This window comes from Tamandua tetradactyla, chromosome 25, assembly GCF_023851605.1.
Source record: "Tamandua tetradactyla isolate mTamTet1 chromosome 25, mTamTet1.pri, whole genome shotgun sequence".
Taxonomy (NCBI): Eukaryota; Metazoa; Chordata; class Mammalia; order Pilosa; family Myrmecophagidae; genus Tamandua; species Tamandua tetradactyla.
In genome coordinates this window covers 24192947-24213215 of record NC_135351.1, presented here as the reverse complement: position 1 = coordinate 24213215, position 20269 = coordinate 24192947, and the positions used below count along the sequence as shown (strand labels likewise).

Sequence of the window (20269 nt, the reverse complement as noted above, 5' to 3'; positions counted from 1 at the left end):
ATTGTATACCATGTATGGACTGTATGTGTGTGAAGAGTTGTCAATAAAAATATTAAAAAAAAATCTCCCCCCTCCAAAAAAATAAAAATTGAATGAGATTTTTTTTGTGTGCATAGTAGCTGATTATAATCGTACTTGAAAGTAATTAAAAATTAAATATTCTCCTTTCTTACTCATATCTGTACCATATAATGATAGTCAAATTTGAAAGAAGTTGAGTCTTTAAAACATGTTTATTGTTATTTGACACATGTATATTTAAAATACCTCTGGAATTCTGAAAGGTACCCAAAAGCAATGCTGACTAGTAGAAAATATTAACAAACTTTAGAAGAAGCTACTTATTTTTTCCCCTGATGTTAAAACTCTCTAGCTTTCCAATTTCAGGAGAAAAGTGATACTGTAAATGTTTTAAAAAGTACCATAAATGCTAATTGCAATCATGTCTTCTTAATTTTGTACAAAAACCCTAGAGAGAATGCATTATTAGTCCATGGAAATACTTCCATTTCAATATTCTTTGTAAGAATTTCTGGAAATTCTTTTGGGAACACCAGACTCTATAGCAAAGTTGGTAATCAGTGAATGTGGTGCACGGGCTGGGGCTGGGAATAACACGCTGAGGAAGACACAGGCCAGGATGGGGAGCCCATTCTGCAAACAACATCAGTCCCACATCCCACCACTCACAGGACTCTCCTGTCTGAAAACTTCAGGAGTAGAACTAAAGAAGGAAAAAAGCACAGATGGCCTCTGCATTTTTCTAGTGCATGCCTATGTTACTTGTTCTGAATACTGCAGACATTACTGTTTCTCAGTACATTGCTAGAAAATGAACTTCAGCTACAAAGAAGTCATCAAGTAGATTTTTTGATAAAATGCACTGTTTAGACACAAAGTGCACTTGGGCATGTGTGTGTGTGTGATGGTTAATTCATGCGTCATTGTGTGTCTAGGTTATGGTATCCAGTTGTTTGATCAAGCAAACATTGGTCAGATTTTTACTGTGACGGTATTTCATAGATAGAGTAGCATCCATATATCGTCAGTTGAGTGCAACTACAGCTGATTGCATCTACGATCTACAATCAGCTGGAGGTCTTCAAGCCAGAAATGAGGATTTCAGAATTTGGGGAAAAAGAATTACTGCCTCTACTTGAGTCAGCTAACTTTCAGACAGGTAAGCAGAGATTAAGAAGCAAGAAGGTGGAGAGAGATACTTGGCTGAAGCACAGAACAGTTGAGCTATGCCTGCATGCTTTGGTAACAATTTTCTGGTCACCCTGAGAGAGAAGATATTTAACTAAAGGAGAGCAAAGATTTTATACCACAAGAGCACTGCAGTATGTCCTTAATATTGAGGGTAGGTTATTCATTTAGCTTTAGAGTGGAGTTAATGGAGCCAATGAAATGGGCTTAGTACTTAACTGAAGTACTCACCACTCTGTGTTACAAAGCCCATAATCTGAACATAGTGTTAGTGTAAAGACGTGTGAATGATAACAATAAGAAAATTCAACTAATTCGACATTTATTCAATCATTTTTGATACTGAACAACATCCATAAAATTACTTTTTAAACACTTCTTAGTCCTAGCCAAAGATGGGGAATAGAGTTAAGTGCACAAATGACTTTGGACAATCTGCTGCAGAGAACGGTTTTAAGCATGGCACTGACATGCCAACTCAGTAACTTGTTTCTTTATCTGTATGTGCCATGAAAATCTGGCTATCCCTAAAGCGCCGGATCCATTAAAAACTGGATTTGCTATTTCCAGATAGCAGATAGCTGAAAGCTCAACAGGGCCAGCAGGCAATAATCCAAATCCACATCTCCCTCTCTAGAAGAACAACTCAAAGCACTCTGTTGCTACATTATGTTATTCAAAGCACAGAAGGTTTGACAATACCATGGCTGCCTCAAGACTGAGCCAAAAGGCCATTGTTTTTCATACATAAGAGCTGGGGGAAGTGGCTTTTAGCTTAAATCACTAGACAAATCTGATGAGTTATCTGAGAAATGCAAATCAATAAATAATTTTGAAAGTGGAACTGCCCCTTCTGCTTAAGGGGTATGATATATATATTTATGAAACTCCATGCCACAGAGACAACTAGTCTGTTATGGAAAAAAAGGAGAGTGATATAATCCAGCACTTCTAAAATAGATTTTTGCTGTGTATTTCTACTCAAGCACAGGTGCAAAGACTATTATAATGCATTTTTTCAATATCTAATATTTCACTCTGCACAGGTAGATATGAATTCTTAGGTATGTACTAACAACAGATCATAACAGTTTTTAGAAGTGCGGATTATTGAAATACATAACAATTATTTTTATATTTAATACTGTAACTACAAATCATTGTACTGAGTGCTTACTTATAATTATTCCATTCAAATTATGCCTAGGGCAACCTTTCTTTAAGATAAACATGTCATAATAATTCTCAAAGATTATAATATTTTTATACTATCTAACTATATAAATAAATAATTTGGGGGGATACTGATTCCATTTTTCTTTTTTATGTTCACACATTTTGGTCCCTTACCCAACTATCAACACCTCTTTTCCTATTTCTGTTTTATTCAATCACTGTCATTTATCCTACATTATTTTAAGAATGAACTGTTCCTAAGAATCTTAAGATAAGTTTATTCTTAAGATAATATTTCTAAAAGTAGGCTATACACACTTCTACTATTTAAAAAGAAAACATCTCTGTTTCTTGATGTAAATTATTCCCAATTATTTTACTCTTGGACTAAAATGTATAGGAATATTTAAGTATTTGCATCTTGTAGAGTTCTGTGCTAATGCCTTACAGTTTTTATGGTCTTGAATTTGTTTTCATTTAGCATCTTCTTGCTTCTTAGTGGAGCTCTGTCTTCTTGACAGTGGAGCTTTCTCTTTTTATCTGCTACTAGGGTTGACTGTGGTTTTGGAAAACACATATTCACCTTTGTAAGAAATGATTTAAAAAAAAAAGTGGACGGTTTGTGGATGAGGGACTGCAGAAGTAAGTAAAGTGGAAGAGAATTAAAAAGAATTTGACAGTTCTAGGGCCATTGACTTACTTGCAGGTTATGAGCTGCTTTAGATAACAGAGATTGTTGCACAAAAGTCTTTTAATTGAGTGACAAATAATACTATCAAGCAATCATACATAGTTGTTTTTTGACATATTAATCTGTTCACAGATCAGCTGATGTATATCTATATATGTAGAAAAAATTATGAAAATAACAGTCACTAAAAGAAAATAAGTCTATTTCACAAAATACAAGAACTCTAATAGTGAAAACCTGTTAAGACTAACTTTTAATAATATTGCCATATTGAAGGTGAATATGATTAAAAGGGGTTGTATAGAGCCATGTATCTCACCGATTAACACAATAAATATACATTTTTGCATGAAGTACTTCAAAAGTATGAATCTTGTACAAAGAGTCAATAATAGAAGAGTATGACTACTATATTTAACAGGAAGACATCATCAGTACCACAGGAATATTAGGGGTAAATAATTGGGGGTGGAGGGACAACAGTTAAGGGAAGTTTCAGATTTTTTTTGGTAAGGGTTTGTTTATCTGTATTTTTCTCTTTGGAGCAATGGAAAGTGTCTAAAATCGAGAGTGTTGATAGTTATACAATTAAGTGAGGATATTGTGAGACATGATTATTTATTTTGGACATTATCCACGGTGCCCAATGGATGGGGGTGGCCAAAGGTACAGTGACAGAGAAGCAGAAAGGGGGACTGTGGTGTATACATAGGATGGTATATTGTACAGCTATAGAAAAGAACAAAGTCGTGAGTCAAGCAATGAGGTGAATGACCTTGAAGACACTATGTTGTGAAAAAAGACAGGAACATAAGGACAAATATCGTACAGTCTCTTTTAGAGAATACTTATAAGAAAATTGGGGCCGAGATTATAAGTGCTTATAGCAGCCACATTTATTCTTGAGCTTTAAGTGTTATTTCTAGATTCTGAAATGCTGTACTACATGTATGACCTAGTATTTTCCTGGAACTCTGGGCACCTGCGTGATACCTAAGACTCAGAGTTGGAGTTCTGGAGCTCTGAAAGTCATCATTGCGACATGCAACAACTGTTAAAGAAATCAAAAAGACATTAGGCTTCAATTTGAGATAAGAATGAAGCTGATCTGGTTGGAACTAAGGTAAATCAGAATTCCGGGTAAAAGACTGACAGTGTCTGTGGTTTTAGAACTTCACCTATTGTATGAAACCAAAGGCAGAGAAGTTAATTTTGTCCCAAACCTAAATTTTCTGTAACCCACAATCCAACTCAACCTCTCTAGATAGTTCCTTTAAACAACTCAAACACATGGAGCCCAGTATGGGAACAAGGGCATATAATTCTGGATACCTATTAAGGCAATAACTATACATCTCAGAGTATGTTGGGCAGATAATTAAAAAATATGGGCAAAGTCCCTTGAGAAAATAGAGAAAAAATATGAAACTATTAAAATTTCCACCTGGGAACCCCCTGATACTCTCTCAAACACTAGGGACTCCCAAGTTAATAGGCCAAGCCCTTGATCTTGAGGCTTACTCTAATGAAACTTAGTTCTGTAGTGGAAGAGCTAAGCCTACCTATAATTAGGCCCAAGAGTTCCTTCCAGAAAACCTCTTTTGTTGATCAAATGTGGCCTTTCTCTCTCCAAGCCCAATTCTGCAAGTAAAGTCATTACCCTCCCCCCGACACAGGGTGTGTCTCCCTGGCAATGGGGTACATGAGTCCCAGGGATGAGCCCAGCCCTGGCACAGTGGGGTCCAACAATGCCTTCCTGACCAAAACGGGGAAAAATGCAACAAAACAAGGTATCAGTGGCTAAGAGAGTTCAAACAGAGTTGAGAGGTTATTCTGGAGGCTAATTTTTGGCAAGCTTCAACTAGATATTGCTAATTGCCATGGTTTGCCAAATCTCAACCAACATCATTCCAGTTAACCCTAAAGAACAACCAGGGTTCTATCTGAAATTCTACAGAAGTTGTACACACTAAGTTTACTTTTCAGAAGCCTAAAACCTTCAGATGGTTCCCAGGCCAGGTAAGTCCTGAAACCCAGGGGTTCCAGTTCCTCCAAGAATATCAATCAGTTTCAACCCCCATTCCACCATTCCATATTGTTGACACCGCCTTTTCAACATGAAACAAGTTAGAATGGACATAACCCAAATAGCCCTATGGATTGGGAGAAGGATCAAAGGAGAAGGAGGAGTTATAACGAGAAGATATGATTTAGCAAATTAGTGCGACTGCTAAATGATTACATTAATATTTCTTTTTAGTCTCCAGTGTCTTGGAGCAGCTAAAAGGAAAATCCTCAGATTGTAGAACCATACCAAACTGAAATCTGTTGTATAATTACTTGCTGAAATGTACTTTGAAATTTATGTCTTTTTTGTATATATGTTATATGTCACAATAAAAAAAAAAAGACTCACTTTTAATTGTGGAGTATATATTAATTCATACAGATTAACTCTGTTTAGGAACTTATTTGCTTTTGCAGATGTTAAAAACCTCTACAGATTTAAACAGAATTTTCTAGTTTTTTCCTTATAAGCATTTCATATTTTATAATAGCTTTCTATAGCAGACTTTAAGCATCTGCGTTCAGCTAATAAACCCAGATTTCCCTCTGAACACATAATCCTGATAAAATCTAATTTACAAAAAGAAAGAAAAAAAACAGACATCCTTTATATGTATAGCAATATTTTCTTCACGCCAAGGACACATCTCAATGCTAATTTGCATGGTTTTAATAAAATTGGTCTAATTATAGCCTAGTCTAACTTGTGTTTATCCAAAGGAAAAATTCAACTCCAGGTTAGCCTAGAAAGCCTCTGGCACCATAACCTTTCCTGGGAGTCAGTATGGTGTGTTTTTAGAAACTACAAGCTTTGTTTATTTGTTTCTTAAAATAACAGAGGAAAGATTCATATAATGCATAAAATATAACCTCCTGCTCTGGATTGCTTTTACTTATGCCCCCTCTTATTTTTGCAGATAATGGGAATTAACTTTGATCAAACCTTTTTATTCAAGTCTTCGTTTATAATAATAATTCCTGAAAATAATTTTTAAAAACTGGATGTGGAAGTGGCGAGAACTGTCCAAAATAAAATTCTTTCAGTCTCAAACAACATTTCTGAGAGTGCATGAAATAAATAAGGTATTTTCCTGACAACATATTCTGGGTACAAATTTTGCTATAAGCTTTATTTGCTTTTTTGCAATGGTATTCAAGAGAAAACCGACTGACCATTTACCACCTAAACAATGGCTTTAGGGTATGATTAAGAAATGCACCTGGCCTCACTTGAACAACAAGTTTGTTTAACCTGGTGACTTTCCTGTGTCTTGGGTCAGGCAGGAGCAATCCAGGGTGGGGGGAAGAAAGGAGAGAGAAGAGTAAATATAACTGACTCACTGAGAACAAAACGCTTGTACTAAATAACTTTTGTAATTACAACTGTTTTAACAGTTTTGGGTAGGCAAGGCTATCATTTAAGTGGCCCACTCTAATTTGGGATGAACATCCCAGGAAATTATGACAACTTTAGAACACGATTTGCATTTGTCAATTTACTCAGCACAGGGAAGCCACTGAAATGCTGAGTATTCCTTCTTTGGTATAAATTTATGTCAAGGGAAAAATTAACAATAAAAGGCATTTAACTAGAGAGGAAAAGAATACTACAACATTCACTCCCAGTAGCAGGCCATAATTTATTTTCCCCATTTTTTTTATGATAGAAAATGTCAATCATATAGAAATATAAACCAAATAGAATAAGGAGCTCCCACAAACACATCACTCAGTTTCAAGAATCATGGACAAACACAGCCAATCTAAAATCCGCATACCACCCTCCCTGAATTATTTTTTACAGAAAATCCCAGATATCCTGTATTTTATTTTACACAAGTTTTTCCTCATGATATAGGTATATATTTTCCTAAAGATCACACCAGAAATTCAACTGAACTTGACATGTTTAAACCAACTTTAACTATATCTTGTAAAACATTTTACACTAAAATCTATCTGCCTAAGAAACCAATGTGTTTATGATAACCGGGTGATTAAAAAAAAAAAAGTAACTTGAAACACAACCTTCTATTATTTTATTTATGGGGGTGAAAAGCAACATCCTGAGTTTGTGAAAACAGTATACATTACTCAATCTTTTGTGATTCTAATCTTCATGGATACTGCGCTCAGCAAGAGGCTAGGTTAAAAGTAACACAGCTAGATTTGCCTGGCTGAAGCTTTGAAATAATGAGAGAAGGCTAAAAAGGGACAAGGAGGTACCTAGGATGGAACTTTTTCCTTTCCCTTAAAACATACATATAGAATAAAAAAGAATGCCAACAGGCCAAACCTCAGGAGCTTCAAAAGGCACTCATCAAGCAGTTTAGCTACTTATAATAATTTACTACTGATCTTAAAGATCAAAAGGAACTCTATCTAGCACTTATATTCAATTCCACATTGCCTGATGACTAATTTGTAGTGGAATGAAGTCTTCACAAGGCAAGCCAAAATAATTTGAGGTGACTTTGATATAATGCCACCAATGATATAAAGAGGAAGCTGGAAGAAGCTGCAGATGGCCAAACTCCATTAAGAGTTCTAATAAAAGAAAATGGAATTTCCCTAAACTATGAATACAAAAATGTTAGAAGTGGGCAAAATTTAGACAAGTCAGGCAAATGCTAGCTCTTTCTTTGTAACACACTTTTTTTGGTTAAATGTTTAACTTATCTACTGTTGCATTTATGTTATGTTTATTAAATGGTTCATCTAAAAAATGCAGTATTTCCATCAGAAATCCAGCTCATCTCATCTTGTTTGCTGTTGCATTACTTAGCAGCTGCACCTTCCAATTGCACTGTAAGACACTATGGGCTCTCACAATTGCTTTCAAACAAAATGCTATATTCTGCAAAGTGCTTGATTTAACTTGAGAAATGTTAACTTGAAATGATATAATTTTTAGTACTGTATGTTGCCATGGCTGCATGGAACACAATACCTCTTCTACAGATTTCTGATGCTTAAGGCAACTGGTCACTATAGAAACGCTAGAAGCTATTCAAATTCTTTCAACTTCTATGAACAACTGGCACAATTCTTCCCTCCTGAATCCAGGCATCTCTGTATTCTCAACTGAGGAAAGTAGTTTTCACACTACTTATTTTGACTAGTTTAAAAATCCCCACCACATGTCACCCTGTAAACTCACAGATAAAGATTTAAGTTTGTATTAACATTTCAACTCTGCAACTTTTAAATTTGCTACTGAAATCACCTCCAATTAACAGATTTACTGGAACTTAAATGGCATAAAATTTTTGAATAAGTCTCAGAAATCTTGTAACACACTTCCTCATGAAGATGTGGTGGTAAGCATTTTCTCAAAAATAGTAATCTGTGATTTTTAAGAGCCCTTATCTTTTATAAGTACACAGTGAAATACTTAGAAATGAAAATATGCACGGGAATTCTTCAAATACAGGGGGTGGGGAGCATGGGGTACAGATGCCGCAAGATTGCCCATGAATTTATAAAATTGTGGGATGAGTACAAGGAGGTCATTATACTATTTAATCTCCTTTTGTGCAGGAAGATTCCTGGCAATGCACAGTCTGGATGTAAGGGTTATGCACTGATTTTTGTAAGGGTTTTAATTGAGAAAAACAACTTTCCATCAGGAGTAATGGAAACCAAGAGTTGGCAGTCAATATGTTAGCTCTTTCTACTGTTCCAAGAAGCCAAGTTCATATATTACAGTGATTGGAGATAAAAAAACAAAAGCCAAGCAAACACAAAACATACCCCAAGCCCAGATTTTCAGTCTCTTTCAGAGATCTCAGTGACAATTATGTAACTAGATTTATTTTTTGCAGTTCACATATTTATTTTTGAATTTGAAGATCTTATTGAGATAGTCACATACCAAATATGCCATCCAAAGTATACAATCAATCTCTTACCGTATAATCACCTAGTTACGCAATCATGATCACACTCAATTTTAGACCATTTTCATTGAAGAAAAACTGTAACTAGACTTTAATGTGCATGACTATTTTAGTTCAGAAATGCAAATTTTCTATTATTTTTTAAAGGGTTAAAGAGTTGAAAATGTAAATAGTCACCTAAAATTGAAATATAAGTGTAATTAGTTAAGTATACTTCAAAAATCACCAGATACTGGTAAAAATCATCTTATCTAATCAGAAACACTTGTACTACCCAACACACTAACAACATGCTTCTCTTACCTTGTGGTCATATGGATTATAAGAATGAAACACCCGAGAAAGATCTTTTGTTCTCTGTTTTTTCTGTGGAGAAAAAAGCAAACATTTCAGTGGACAGGTGGCAAAAATATACATATGTATGTGCGTGTGTGTGCATTAAAATGTTGTTTATCTAGAGATTCTTTCTTTGTGAAAGCTGAGGGGCTGGGGAGTCAATCTGGGACACGTGGATGCAATTAGAAACCAAAGCTACTTGATGGTATGTTGGGGGTGGTCAGGAAGCAGGCAGGCAACTTATGCCTAGGATGTTACATCAAGATACAATCATCATCAAAAACTCCATTTAAATAAACATAACTCAGACTAAAAATGTAGGAAAAACTATGAAAAGAAAGAAAACTCAACAGCCATTGAGGACATTTTTTATTTCACTGTCACACCTATGGCCATTACCCTGCATTGGGCACTGCCTTGGGTCCATCTAAACAACGCAGCTGCCTCAGTGTCCTGGTCACCCTCTGTCACAGCTGAGCCTGGTGCCTGGCATGGTGTGTCACACACAAGGCAATCGATAAGGATTTGTGGAATTAAGGAATAAATGGGTATGTCTGAGCTACACAGGCATATATAAACTATTAATACTCGTAATGATGACACCTAGATTACACATGTAGTTATGAAAAGAGAAGCCTCTTTCACGTCTAACATGGTGTTCTTCTCAAGCTCAACCCTGGCCCTATTCAAATCCCACTATGCACCCCGTCCCCTAGTATTTTAACCAACTATAAGAAGCTTTGTTTCTCATCCGCTGTGATCTGCCTGCCCCCTAAAACCACTAAGAACAGTTTGTATATAGTTTCAGATATTTTATGCATATATACATATATACACACACACGCATACAATTAATGATAATTGCTTTCAAAAAAGGGGGTCATTCTCTATATATTGTCCTACAGTTTGCTTCCCCCCCACTTTACTGTGAATCCTTGCCAAAGGGCCAAAATCCTGTATACAGAATTCTGAAATTCAAAAACTTTAGAGCTTTGAATTTTTATCTGCAATTCATTTCATTTTTTACTATAAAAATAATCCTTGCTAGCTTGAGAGTATTTTTTACTGCTAAATTATGGAAGTACAGTTGATAGAGCAAATAGTATACACATTTATTATATTGATAGATATTGCTAAACTGCCCCCTCCTGCAAACACTGTTCCGTACTAGTTTGCGATGCATCAAGAGTGAACTGATCCCTGAAAAGGGATACCTGCTTCTTAAGTGGGAAATTTTTAAGAATTTCTCTGTTCCATTTCAAGGTTAGAACATTTTAAACTCTAAAGAACAGATCACATGTTTGAAAAATGGTTACCAAACATTTCCTAGCTGCCACTGACTACAGAATTTCTCATATTTTAACAGCAGAGTTAGCTCACTACCACACCTTAAAATCCTGCCATGTAAGCACCCTACTTGTCCTTAATACTGACAAAGCCCTTCTTCTGGCTGTACTCTGAGGTTGTTATTCCAACTACCAGTGACCAAGCTTTCTCTATCGTTACTTGTAAATGAATCCTTGCCTGGTATCCATGTTTCCTCAGGAAGTGTTTCCTGCCTTTAAACTCTAGTGTCCCCATGAGCATGTCCCATCATACCTCCCAATGCCAGAGAACTAAGCAGACCCCCCTGTCTGGATTCTAAATGATTTTCTGCAACTACTTGGCTAAGCTGTCAGATCTGATATTAATTAGTACCTTATATTAAAGTCCTTTGTATACACTCAGTTTTACCATAGAGCAGTTTCCCTACTTCAGAACTATTTTTGGAGCCAAAATTCCAAGTGTGGATACTTCAAATCACTTGGCCTTATTTCCACTTACTGAAACACATTAAAAGTCATCCCTCCCTGCATTCTAAATTCCCACCTCCTCTGACCACCTCTGAGCGATGCTTCTGACCATCTAACTAAAGTAATTAAACTCCTTTTTGCCCAGGGAGAAGATGCATCCTTCAGATGACTGGAAACAGTTTCTTTGGCTAATGAAAGGTTAGCTTTGTAAGCCTAGAAATCTGTTTTGGACAGGTCACTTGCCCGCCAAAGTTTTCATTAACTCATAATATTCTCTTTCCTTCCCATACACCCACTTAGCCCAACAGTTCTTGGCTTATACTTCAATCAGAAGAAAAATGATGGACACTAACACTTCCTTTGGTAGGAGACTTAATATAAAACATTGGGGGAAATTTTTTTTTGGAAGGAAATCATGCTAGAGAAGATAAAATAGCCAACATGTTAAGTTTTTAATTTGGGGGATGTCCCATGGATTCATCAGTCCCGGAAATGGTTGGGTCATCAGAGCTAACAAGTGGATAAAAAACATTCAGAGGTTATTTAGCCTGACTTTTTTATGTGGGTTTTGATTTTATATTTCTATTTAGATAGTTAAAAACTTTCATATGCTTTATTATAAGCTACCTCAAATCATCAAGGGAAGGAAGTAGAGTATCTAAGTAGTAAATAAATAACACTATTTAGATTAGCCCTCAAAGAAGCCAGTGAGAAAAGGTCTGGGAAGTCTGGGTTATTTATATTGAAGGTTATATGCATTGGTCCAGTGCTCCTTTTCCTGCAAGGTCAGAGTCATATCGCCAGCCCGATGGTGGTATCTTCTGGGACTGAGAACAGGGGTTGCAAACTAAGGCCCATGGGCCAAATCCAGCCCACTGCCTAGTCTTGTAAATAAAGTTGTACTGAAACACAGCCACGTTCATTCATTTATGTATCATTTATGACTGCTTTCATGCTGCAACAGCAAGGATGATTATGACATCCTTGTTCTAACAGGTCATTTGGCCCACAAAGGCTAAAATATTTACTATCTAGCCCTTTACCGAAAAAGTTTGACGATTCCTGATCTAGAACTTCTATTTCTGACCATGTCTACTTCCAGTGGTAGTACTCCATCCCATATGAACAACTAATAATCCAACAAAATTCTTTGCCCCTTCATCCCACTCCATAGAGCCAGGTCAAGACCAGCCGTAACCTTTATTCTCACATATCGGGATGAGAATACTAGGTAAAAGTGAGAATGAACTGTCTTGCTTTTTGGATTTTACCTTCAGTACATTCTATGTACAGACAGAGAATATTACAACTGGATTTCTAGAGCTTGCTGAAACCACTTGAGACATGGGGCTTTCAGAGCCTTCTGTACTTACCTCGTAACCATTGATAGAAGCTCTGGGAAGAGATCCTTTACTAAGTTCTAGCTCTAAAGCCAAGTACGTTTCATATGTTACTAAAACATGGCCATTATTGCTAGTGAACCAGGTTCTCATACACAGGCAATGTCAGGAACTTGTTGAGCCTTGTTATCAGCAGTTTTAACTGAAACTAAAAGCTGAGCCAAAAATGGAATAATCAGGTATTTTCCTATTGCATCATAATGTGTGTCTAAATTACCTCCCGCTTTTTAGCCTGTTAAAACAAACATCTCAGTCATGCAACCACCTGTTAATCCTTCAAGTGTTTAAAAAAGTAAACATGTTAAACAAGTTGTGTGATGAACTTGTAATAAGGGTGGCCAAGGTACATTGAGTACGACAAACATCTCTCCCAGAACCACACGAGGCACCTTCAAGTTACCTTCATCATTTATATCAAGGATATTGAAAAATAACCACACACTGATTCTTTTTCTTTTTTTACATGGGCAGGTGCCGGGAATCGAACCCGGGTCCTCTGGCATGGCAGGTGAGCATTCTTGCCTGTTGAGCCACCGTGGCCTGCCCCACACACTGATTCTTGATGACTTTGTGGGCTATCGTCAGGTTTAAAAGATGAGGTGAATGCTACCTGTAAGTTTGGTACAACTGCTAGGTTCTGGAAAAGATGAAGCTCCATAGAGTTCCATCCTAAAGGCACTTTATAATTTGCTTTGGGATTTCTCTGTATTCATCTCTGAGTCCAGAAAACACTGATGACTCTTTTTACTTACACTCCTATTTAAACTCCCTTTCAAATAAAACCAAACAAAACTAAAGCCCCCAAGGGAGCATTCTGGACAGCTAAGGTTGTCAGACAATGCAATCAATTCAATGTGTATCAAAGGTATACAACAGAGGTCAGATCTGAAAGAGATTTTGCGATGACAACCTGTACTTTGAAAGTCAGGTTATAAAATCAAATAAATTTTAGCAATATCCATTTGTTTAACTTTTCCCCATCCCCCAAACTATTCAATACTTTCTGTGCCAATTAGACTAAAGATTTCTGAAATAAAATTACGTTGTTGTAAAGTAAAGATGTAATCAGACTATGGACTTCAATTCTGCATATGGAATCCCAACAATGAAAAAGCCCACAGACTTTCAGAAATTTAGGTGTTTTTAAGGTATATATAATACAATAAAACTCAAGTTCTTCAGCACGCCTCTATCATACTTGCTGGTAAGAGGCCAAATGAGCAGGACTGAGTTTCAACCTACTAATTTTTTTCCTGTCTCCTTTCTGTTAAAGAACCTAAGAAGTCGTTAAACCATCAACTGGCAGGTAGTGGCAGAAAGGTAAAAGTGAAAACATAATAAACAGCCAGAACAACCCACAAACTGGATAATCAGGTTCTGAATAGCTGAACTCTGTCATGCAGGGGCATTTGAGATAAGAAGCAATGACAGTCTGTGGGAGCCAAGGGTGGGGGGCAGCTAGGAGGGTTATGGTCTTCCCCGCCCCCCCCCCCCCCCCCCCCCCCCCAAAAAGAAGGAAATTCTAAGAAAGACTGAGGTAAAATTCCAGATAGTAAAGGCTAGAGATCAAGAACTGGTCAATTATGTTTTGGGTAATTTTTTAATCCCTTCAAATTTCAGGGCTTATGTATACTCATCACCATTCTGAATCTTAAAATAAGGGAGCTATAATAAACATTGCTTTCTGACAAAAAAAGAATTGGTCAGTTGTTAGAAGCCAGGAACAGACATTTGGTAGGAAAAAGGGCTGAAAACAGCCAAGAGATTCAAGATGAATACAACAAATGACTAAGTGTCAAAATGGGTCCCTGGTCAGGAACTGAGACCAGTCAGGAACTGAGAGAATGACAACGAAGCAGTGAGGGATGTCAGTGAGGGAGATGAACTAAAGTAGCCAGGAAACCTCAGAGGTAAGGGAAGTGTTAACTGCCAAGCACATGACAGGACAGTGGGGTAGGTCTGATGTTTACCTTGGCATCTTCTGTTATACTTCCTGCAGGGACGGGTACCAGTGTCAGGGTGTGGGTAATGCTGGGCCTAGTAATTTCAATCTGGAATGTGACAGCATTTAGTTGAAGAGGGAAAATATTATTTTCAATTTTTTATAAAAACAGGAATAGAAGAACAGATTCTACAGAGGGGATTATGTAGTTTATAAACTATAAGGAAGTAGCACATGGATAGAGAAAAAAAAGAGGCAGTTTTGTTAAACAGAAGAAAAAGCTAAATGATTTGAGCACATGATGCAAGAAATAAAGTGACCAATGAGCAACTCTGTGCTTGAAAGAGAAAGCTTCCTAATGGTTTTAAAAGTGGAATTGTGGGGCTGAGGCTGGAGGCCAAAGATTGCATGAGAGGCTGCTGCAATGGCTCAGGATATTTGACTACAGCCTTGCCAGGGGCAAGGAGGCAAGATGGAATGGCTTTGAGAAATGGGCAGGAGGCAGGATGGACAGCATCTGACAACTGATTAGATAGGAGGATAGAGCGGGAAGGACAGGAAGACCGCACAGGTTACAGCAGCGGGAGAAGATCCCTCCACTGACAGAAGGAATCTCGAATGAGAAACAGGTGTGGGGGGTTAGGGGCCAGGGAGGAGAAGTCCACTTGAAGTGTAAGGAATTCAGGCTGGTATGTAATAAGTTTTGGAGAGATAATTAGAAGGAAGTTAGATACAAGGGTATGGTGCTGGGAATAGAGATATGGGCCATAGATTTGGGAACCATGGGTATATGGGTATAATTTAAAGCAGGAGAGGGAATTGCATAGGGAGTATATAGAGTTAAAGAGGCAAAAAAGATCTGAGAAGACAACCGAGGTTTAAAAATCCTAGTAAATGATAACTGTCTGACTTTGGGCCAGGTAACTGCTCTGGATTTCACATATAAAAAAATGAAGGAGTTGGTATAGGTTAGTGGTTCTCAACCTTGGTTGTAGGTTAGAATTATTGGGGAGCCTTTCAAATATACCAATGGCCCCCTCCCCAACCCCCCAGTGACTTTAATTTAATTGGTGGGATCCAGGCATGTGCACTATTTAAAATCTCTCCAGGGGCTTCTAATGTTGGGCCAGAGTTGAGAATCACTAACGAAGAAGATCCCTTTGGCCCCTTCCAATTGCTAACTTCTATGCTTCCACATCAGTTCCTCACTCTCCTTCAGTTACTGCCATTCTGTGTTCTGAATGTGATCGGGTATTTTCATTCGTAATCTCTTCATTACATCCTGACCTCTTTTTTGATCTATAAATGGACTGTCTATGCAGAAATTCCTCTGTTGCACAGCCAGGCTTTGGCTGTGGCCAACAAGCTGCTGTTATATATTTAGTTGTCTACTTGGTGAGTACTTCTGGAAAATAAATGTAACGCTAATTTAATAAACCTGAACTTTTATTTCATCGTGGTATAAACCTCAGGAACTTAGTTAAAAGCAGCTTACAATATCAGTACTGAATTACAATCTCACTATTGAGATTGTACATATTTAGATAGTACTACTAAGATGTACAATATTCATTCAAGATCAATAAGAAGGAAAATTAGATCCATGGAATTTTAAAAATCCCTCAAAATTTGGAAATCAATGAAAAAACCCCACAATGATGTGAAATATGGTTGGTGATCAAAAATACTCAGGGAAACCAACTTTCAAACTCTCCTCTGCTTCCTTATAAAGCACATATAATAATACTTCCATGTCCTTCTATGAGAAATAATTCCACATGAAGGGCAGTAGGGAAAACAAAGAGAAAAAAATAAGGCTGCTCTGACCATCTAAATTTTTCTACCCCTTACTCTATAAAAAATCCACAAAAATAACTAAAATGACATAAATGCTGCTGCTCTCTCATGAGATGCTGACTTCATTCTAGTTGAAGCAAATTCAAGGAAAGTTATCAGGTTCTTTAGTTTTCCCCATCTCCACAGTGGAGGCACAGTGTAAGCATTTCTTAAGAGCACACCAGATAGCAGCATTTTAAGAGTGGAAGTTAGAAAATAGGTAAGTGAATTTGTTCACCCAACTGTAATGATGTCAGAGTAAATGAACAGGCCAGGAGTTGACAAATATGGAAATGTCCATTTTATTTTAAAACCCAGTAGATATCACTTGGAAACACTTTTGCTCAGCTTCATAGTTTCTAAAATGATCCTAGTGGTCTGGAGGTGTAACAATCAGCCTCTCATTTTCACAGGCAGAGGGAATAGGAGTGATAAAGAAGTATATCACTCGTGTGCTTAACTAGGCAACAAATGTTGGAAGAAAATTCAAAGAGGGAGTTCTGCATTAATTGAGTGATATCTGATAAAATAAAATGTAAGTTTCCATATCTTTTCATATCAAGCTCACCTTATTTTCTAAAGGGAACATTTGTTTGCAAGGAAAGGTCATTCTTTGGCAACAAAGTTTTGGCTGGCACACAGGAAAGGAAGGAGATTGGACCACTTTGTAGCAGTTGGAAATAAACAGCCTTTCAGCATAATTCAAATCCCTGTAAAGTAAAAAGCCAAAGCCAAAGCCAAAGAGCACTAAATACCACATATCACACAAAGGTTCAGACTTCCTGTGTACAGTAACTGCGGAGTGCTCCAGAGCAGCACACAAGAACACGAGTTGCTATAAATATCAATTCAGAATCACCTCTTTTCATTCTGCCCTTCTAACCTACAGCAACACGAGTGGATTTTTTCTTATCTGGATTATTATAGCAATTTTTTTTGCAATTAAAATCAAGGTTTGGCTAACTATGGGCCAAATACGGCTGACTACCCATTTTTGTACAGTCTGTAAGCTAAGATTTGTTTTTACATTTTTAAATGGCTGAAAAAAAATTAAGAGAACAAGAATTTTTTTGTGACCTGAAAAGTATTTGAAATTCGTATTTCAGTGCCCATAAATAAAGCTTTATTGGAACATAGCCATCTGTTCATGTTTTGCGGCTGGCAGAATTGAATGGTTGCCACAAAGACTGTACGACCTACAAAGCCTAAAATATTTACTCTTTGGCCATTCACAGAAAGTTTGCCGTCCTCTGATCTAAATCATTGGTTTGAAATGTGACTGCACACTGCAATCACAGCTTTAAATACTATTAATGCCTGGGTCCCATCTCCAGAGATTGATTTAATCGATTTGGGGTATGGCCTGGGACTTAGGATTTTAAAAATTTCCCCAGGTGATACTAACGCAAAACCAGGGTTGTAAATAATTGTTTAATCCACCCCTTTACCGATACCAGAGTGAGTTTTCTAAGATATGGCCATCTACTGTCAGAGTTCTCCTCTCTGAAAACCTTCAAGGGGTCGTTATTACTCAGAGAATAAAGTTTCAAGTATTGCATTAAGGAGCTGTCTCACATTTTCTAATAACACCAAGGAAGACAGCCCTGTTCCACATAAACCCTGCATTTTCCTGACTCCATGTCTTCTTGCTAATGCTGTTCCCTCCACCTGAAAAGCCCTTCCCATCAGCTCCATGTATTGAATTAATTCTGAAAATCTCTGTTCAGAGATCACCTCTTCCATACTGGGTTCCCCCCACCCCCACCTCCACAAATAGAAAATATTTTTTACTCTGTGCTCCCCCAGATCTCTTTACCTCTTTCACTGTGCATCATCTCTTTGAGGGCAGAAGCCATGTCTTAGTCATCTGGGTTACATCTCTTTCTTCCACAATATTTTGTTAAAGTGCCAGGCATATGGTTTCCATACGCATAAGTGCTGTCCAGTCCCTTAAACCCAGGACATTTTGGTTTTTTTTGTCTTCACTGAGCTCTCTAGTGTGTTAAACTGCCCCTATCCTCCCAGGTCACCTTTCCTTCTAGGTGCTCATTCATGACACACCCTTCAACCCATTTCTTCCAAGTAACCTCTGCTTCCTCATTCCTTTGTCCTTCATGCCTCAGGTAGACTCCACTCTCCCCACTGTATGTTAACGCAATCGCTGGACTCCTGAGCAGTGCTGGAGACCCTGTGTGGATGGAGGCCCCTCCGCACTCCTTGGTCCTTCCTCTGTGACCCGACACTCCACTGCTGTCTCTAATTCTCCTAAGAGTCACCCACTCCCACCTCTTCCCAGGTTTTCTGACCTCCAACATCACCCTGTACATCTCAAATCCAGTCCTCATGCTCTAAAACATATTGTTATATATTCATTTGAACACGTCTTGCATGATATCATGCTGCAGGAACTGTACAAGGACCAAGGAAAGGGAAAGCAAGCTAGGGGAGGCTCCTGGACTCAAGAGAGCTCACCAACTGGTGGGGAGAAATTAAACAATTACTCCACTGAACAAGCAGCCAGTCACACAGCAAGTACTTCAAGGTTTGCTAAATGAATTTTAAAAATTCTGGATATTAGCATTTGGTTGTGCCAATGAATGACACCTGCTCATGATTCTTGAACAGATTACTAAATCAAAAGCCAATTTATTTTATGTTGAATAGAATTATTATTTGTTATAACTATAGATAGTACTTTAAGGTGATAATTTTTAAAATTCCAGTATTTAAAACTTCTTTCCCACTGGATTTTTCTTTTATTCAATTTATATTCTACGCATGAATATATATACATACATATATAACTGCACTCTCATAAAGCTTCCTCTTTTCTCTGACTGACAAGTTATTATACAGGTTAGGGGGATGACAGCGTCCATATCTTTTGCTGGGTAGAAAAATATTATGAAAGGACAAAATGAATAGTCAACGGATTACCTAATTTTAAAAATAAATAAGTAAATGAAACAACTAATAATGGCTCAGAATGTAGTCAGATAATTGATTTGCTGTCCATATATTAGACACTAGACTTTAAATCCAAACCACTTGGTAGCACAAGGAAAAATATTATGTCCCCACCAAGGTACCCCCCTGCTTGGTTACTCTGAAGCTAAACAGTTTGACCAAGAAAAAAAAAAGTTTCAATCTAATTCCCACCGAATTTTCTTTTAATTTCAGTATTTCCAGATCATTTATAGACAAAAATTTTGTCCATGTATAAAGATGTTTCACTGTTATTTCTAACACTGAAACATTCTTAACATATGACAAGATAATAATTTTCAAAGTGATATTTTTAGAAGGGTTAGCAGTTATGGTATTAAAGCTCATCTGTCCAATCACCACAACCCCAGAAAATAGTGTGGGGCAACAAATTTGTAGCTATCTAAGCATGTTCATTTTATTTTTGTTGTCAAAGTTTTATTCTGTTACAATTTTTTTTTACTCAGGGAGGGAAGGGCAAATGTATTATTTTTATTGATAAATGTTATGTATTCACCTATCATGTAATCATCCAAAGTGTACAATCAGTGGTTCACAATATCATCATTTAGGTGTGCATTTATCATCACAATAGACTTTTTTTTTCTTTTTTTGTGAAAAATATACAAAAAAGCAATAAATTTCAAAGCAAATCACAATAATTAGCTGTAGAACAGATTTCAGAGTTGGTATGGGTTGCAATTCCACAATTTTAGGTTTTTACTTCTAGTTGCTCTAAGATACTGGAGACTAAAAGAAATATCAATATAACGATTCAGCAACCAGAGGCATTTGTTAAACCCTACCTTCTCTGTATAACTCCACCATCACCTTTGATTTTTCTATCCTACTGTTTAGGGGTATTTGGGCTATGCCCATTTTCACTTCTTCATGTTGGAAGGGGCTGTCAAGAATATGGGATGCAAGTGTTTCTC

At 37.1% G+C, this 20269-nt stretch overlaps 1 protein-coding gene across 7 annotated transcripts in view; it reads right to left on the bottom strand.

Annotated features, from left to right (window-relative positions):
* CDKAL1 (CDKAL1 threonylcarbamoyladenosine tRNA methylthiotransferase) overlaps nt 1–20269 on the bottom strand; it is a 689286-nt gene that overhangs the window by 102030 nt on the left and 566987 nt on the right. For all 7 annotated transcript variants that reach the window (XM_077143630.1, XM_077143634.1, XM_077143633.1 and 4 more), the window contains one exon: nt 9346–9408. In XM_077143630.1, coding sequence (XP_076999745.1) covers nt 9346–9408 — 63 coding nt within the window. The remainder of the gene's footprint in view (nt 1–9345; nt 9409–20269) is intronic.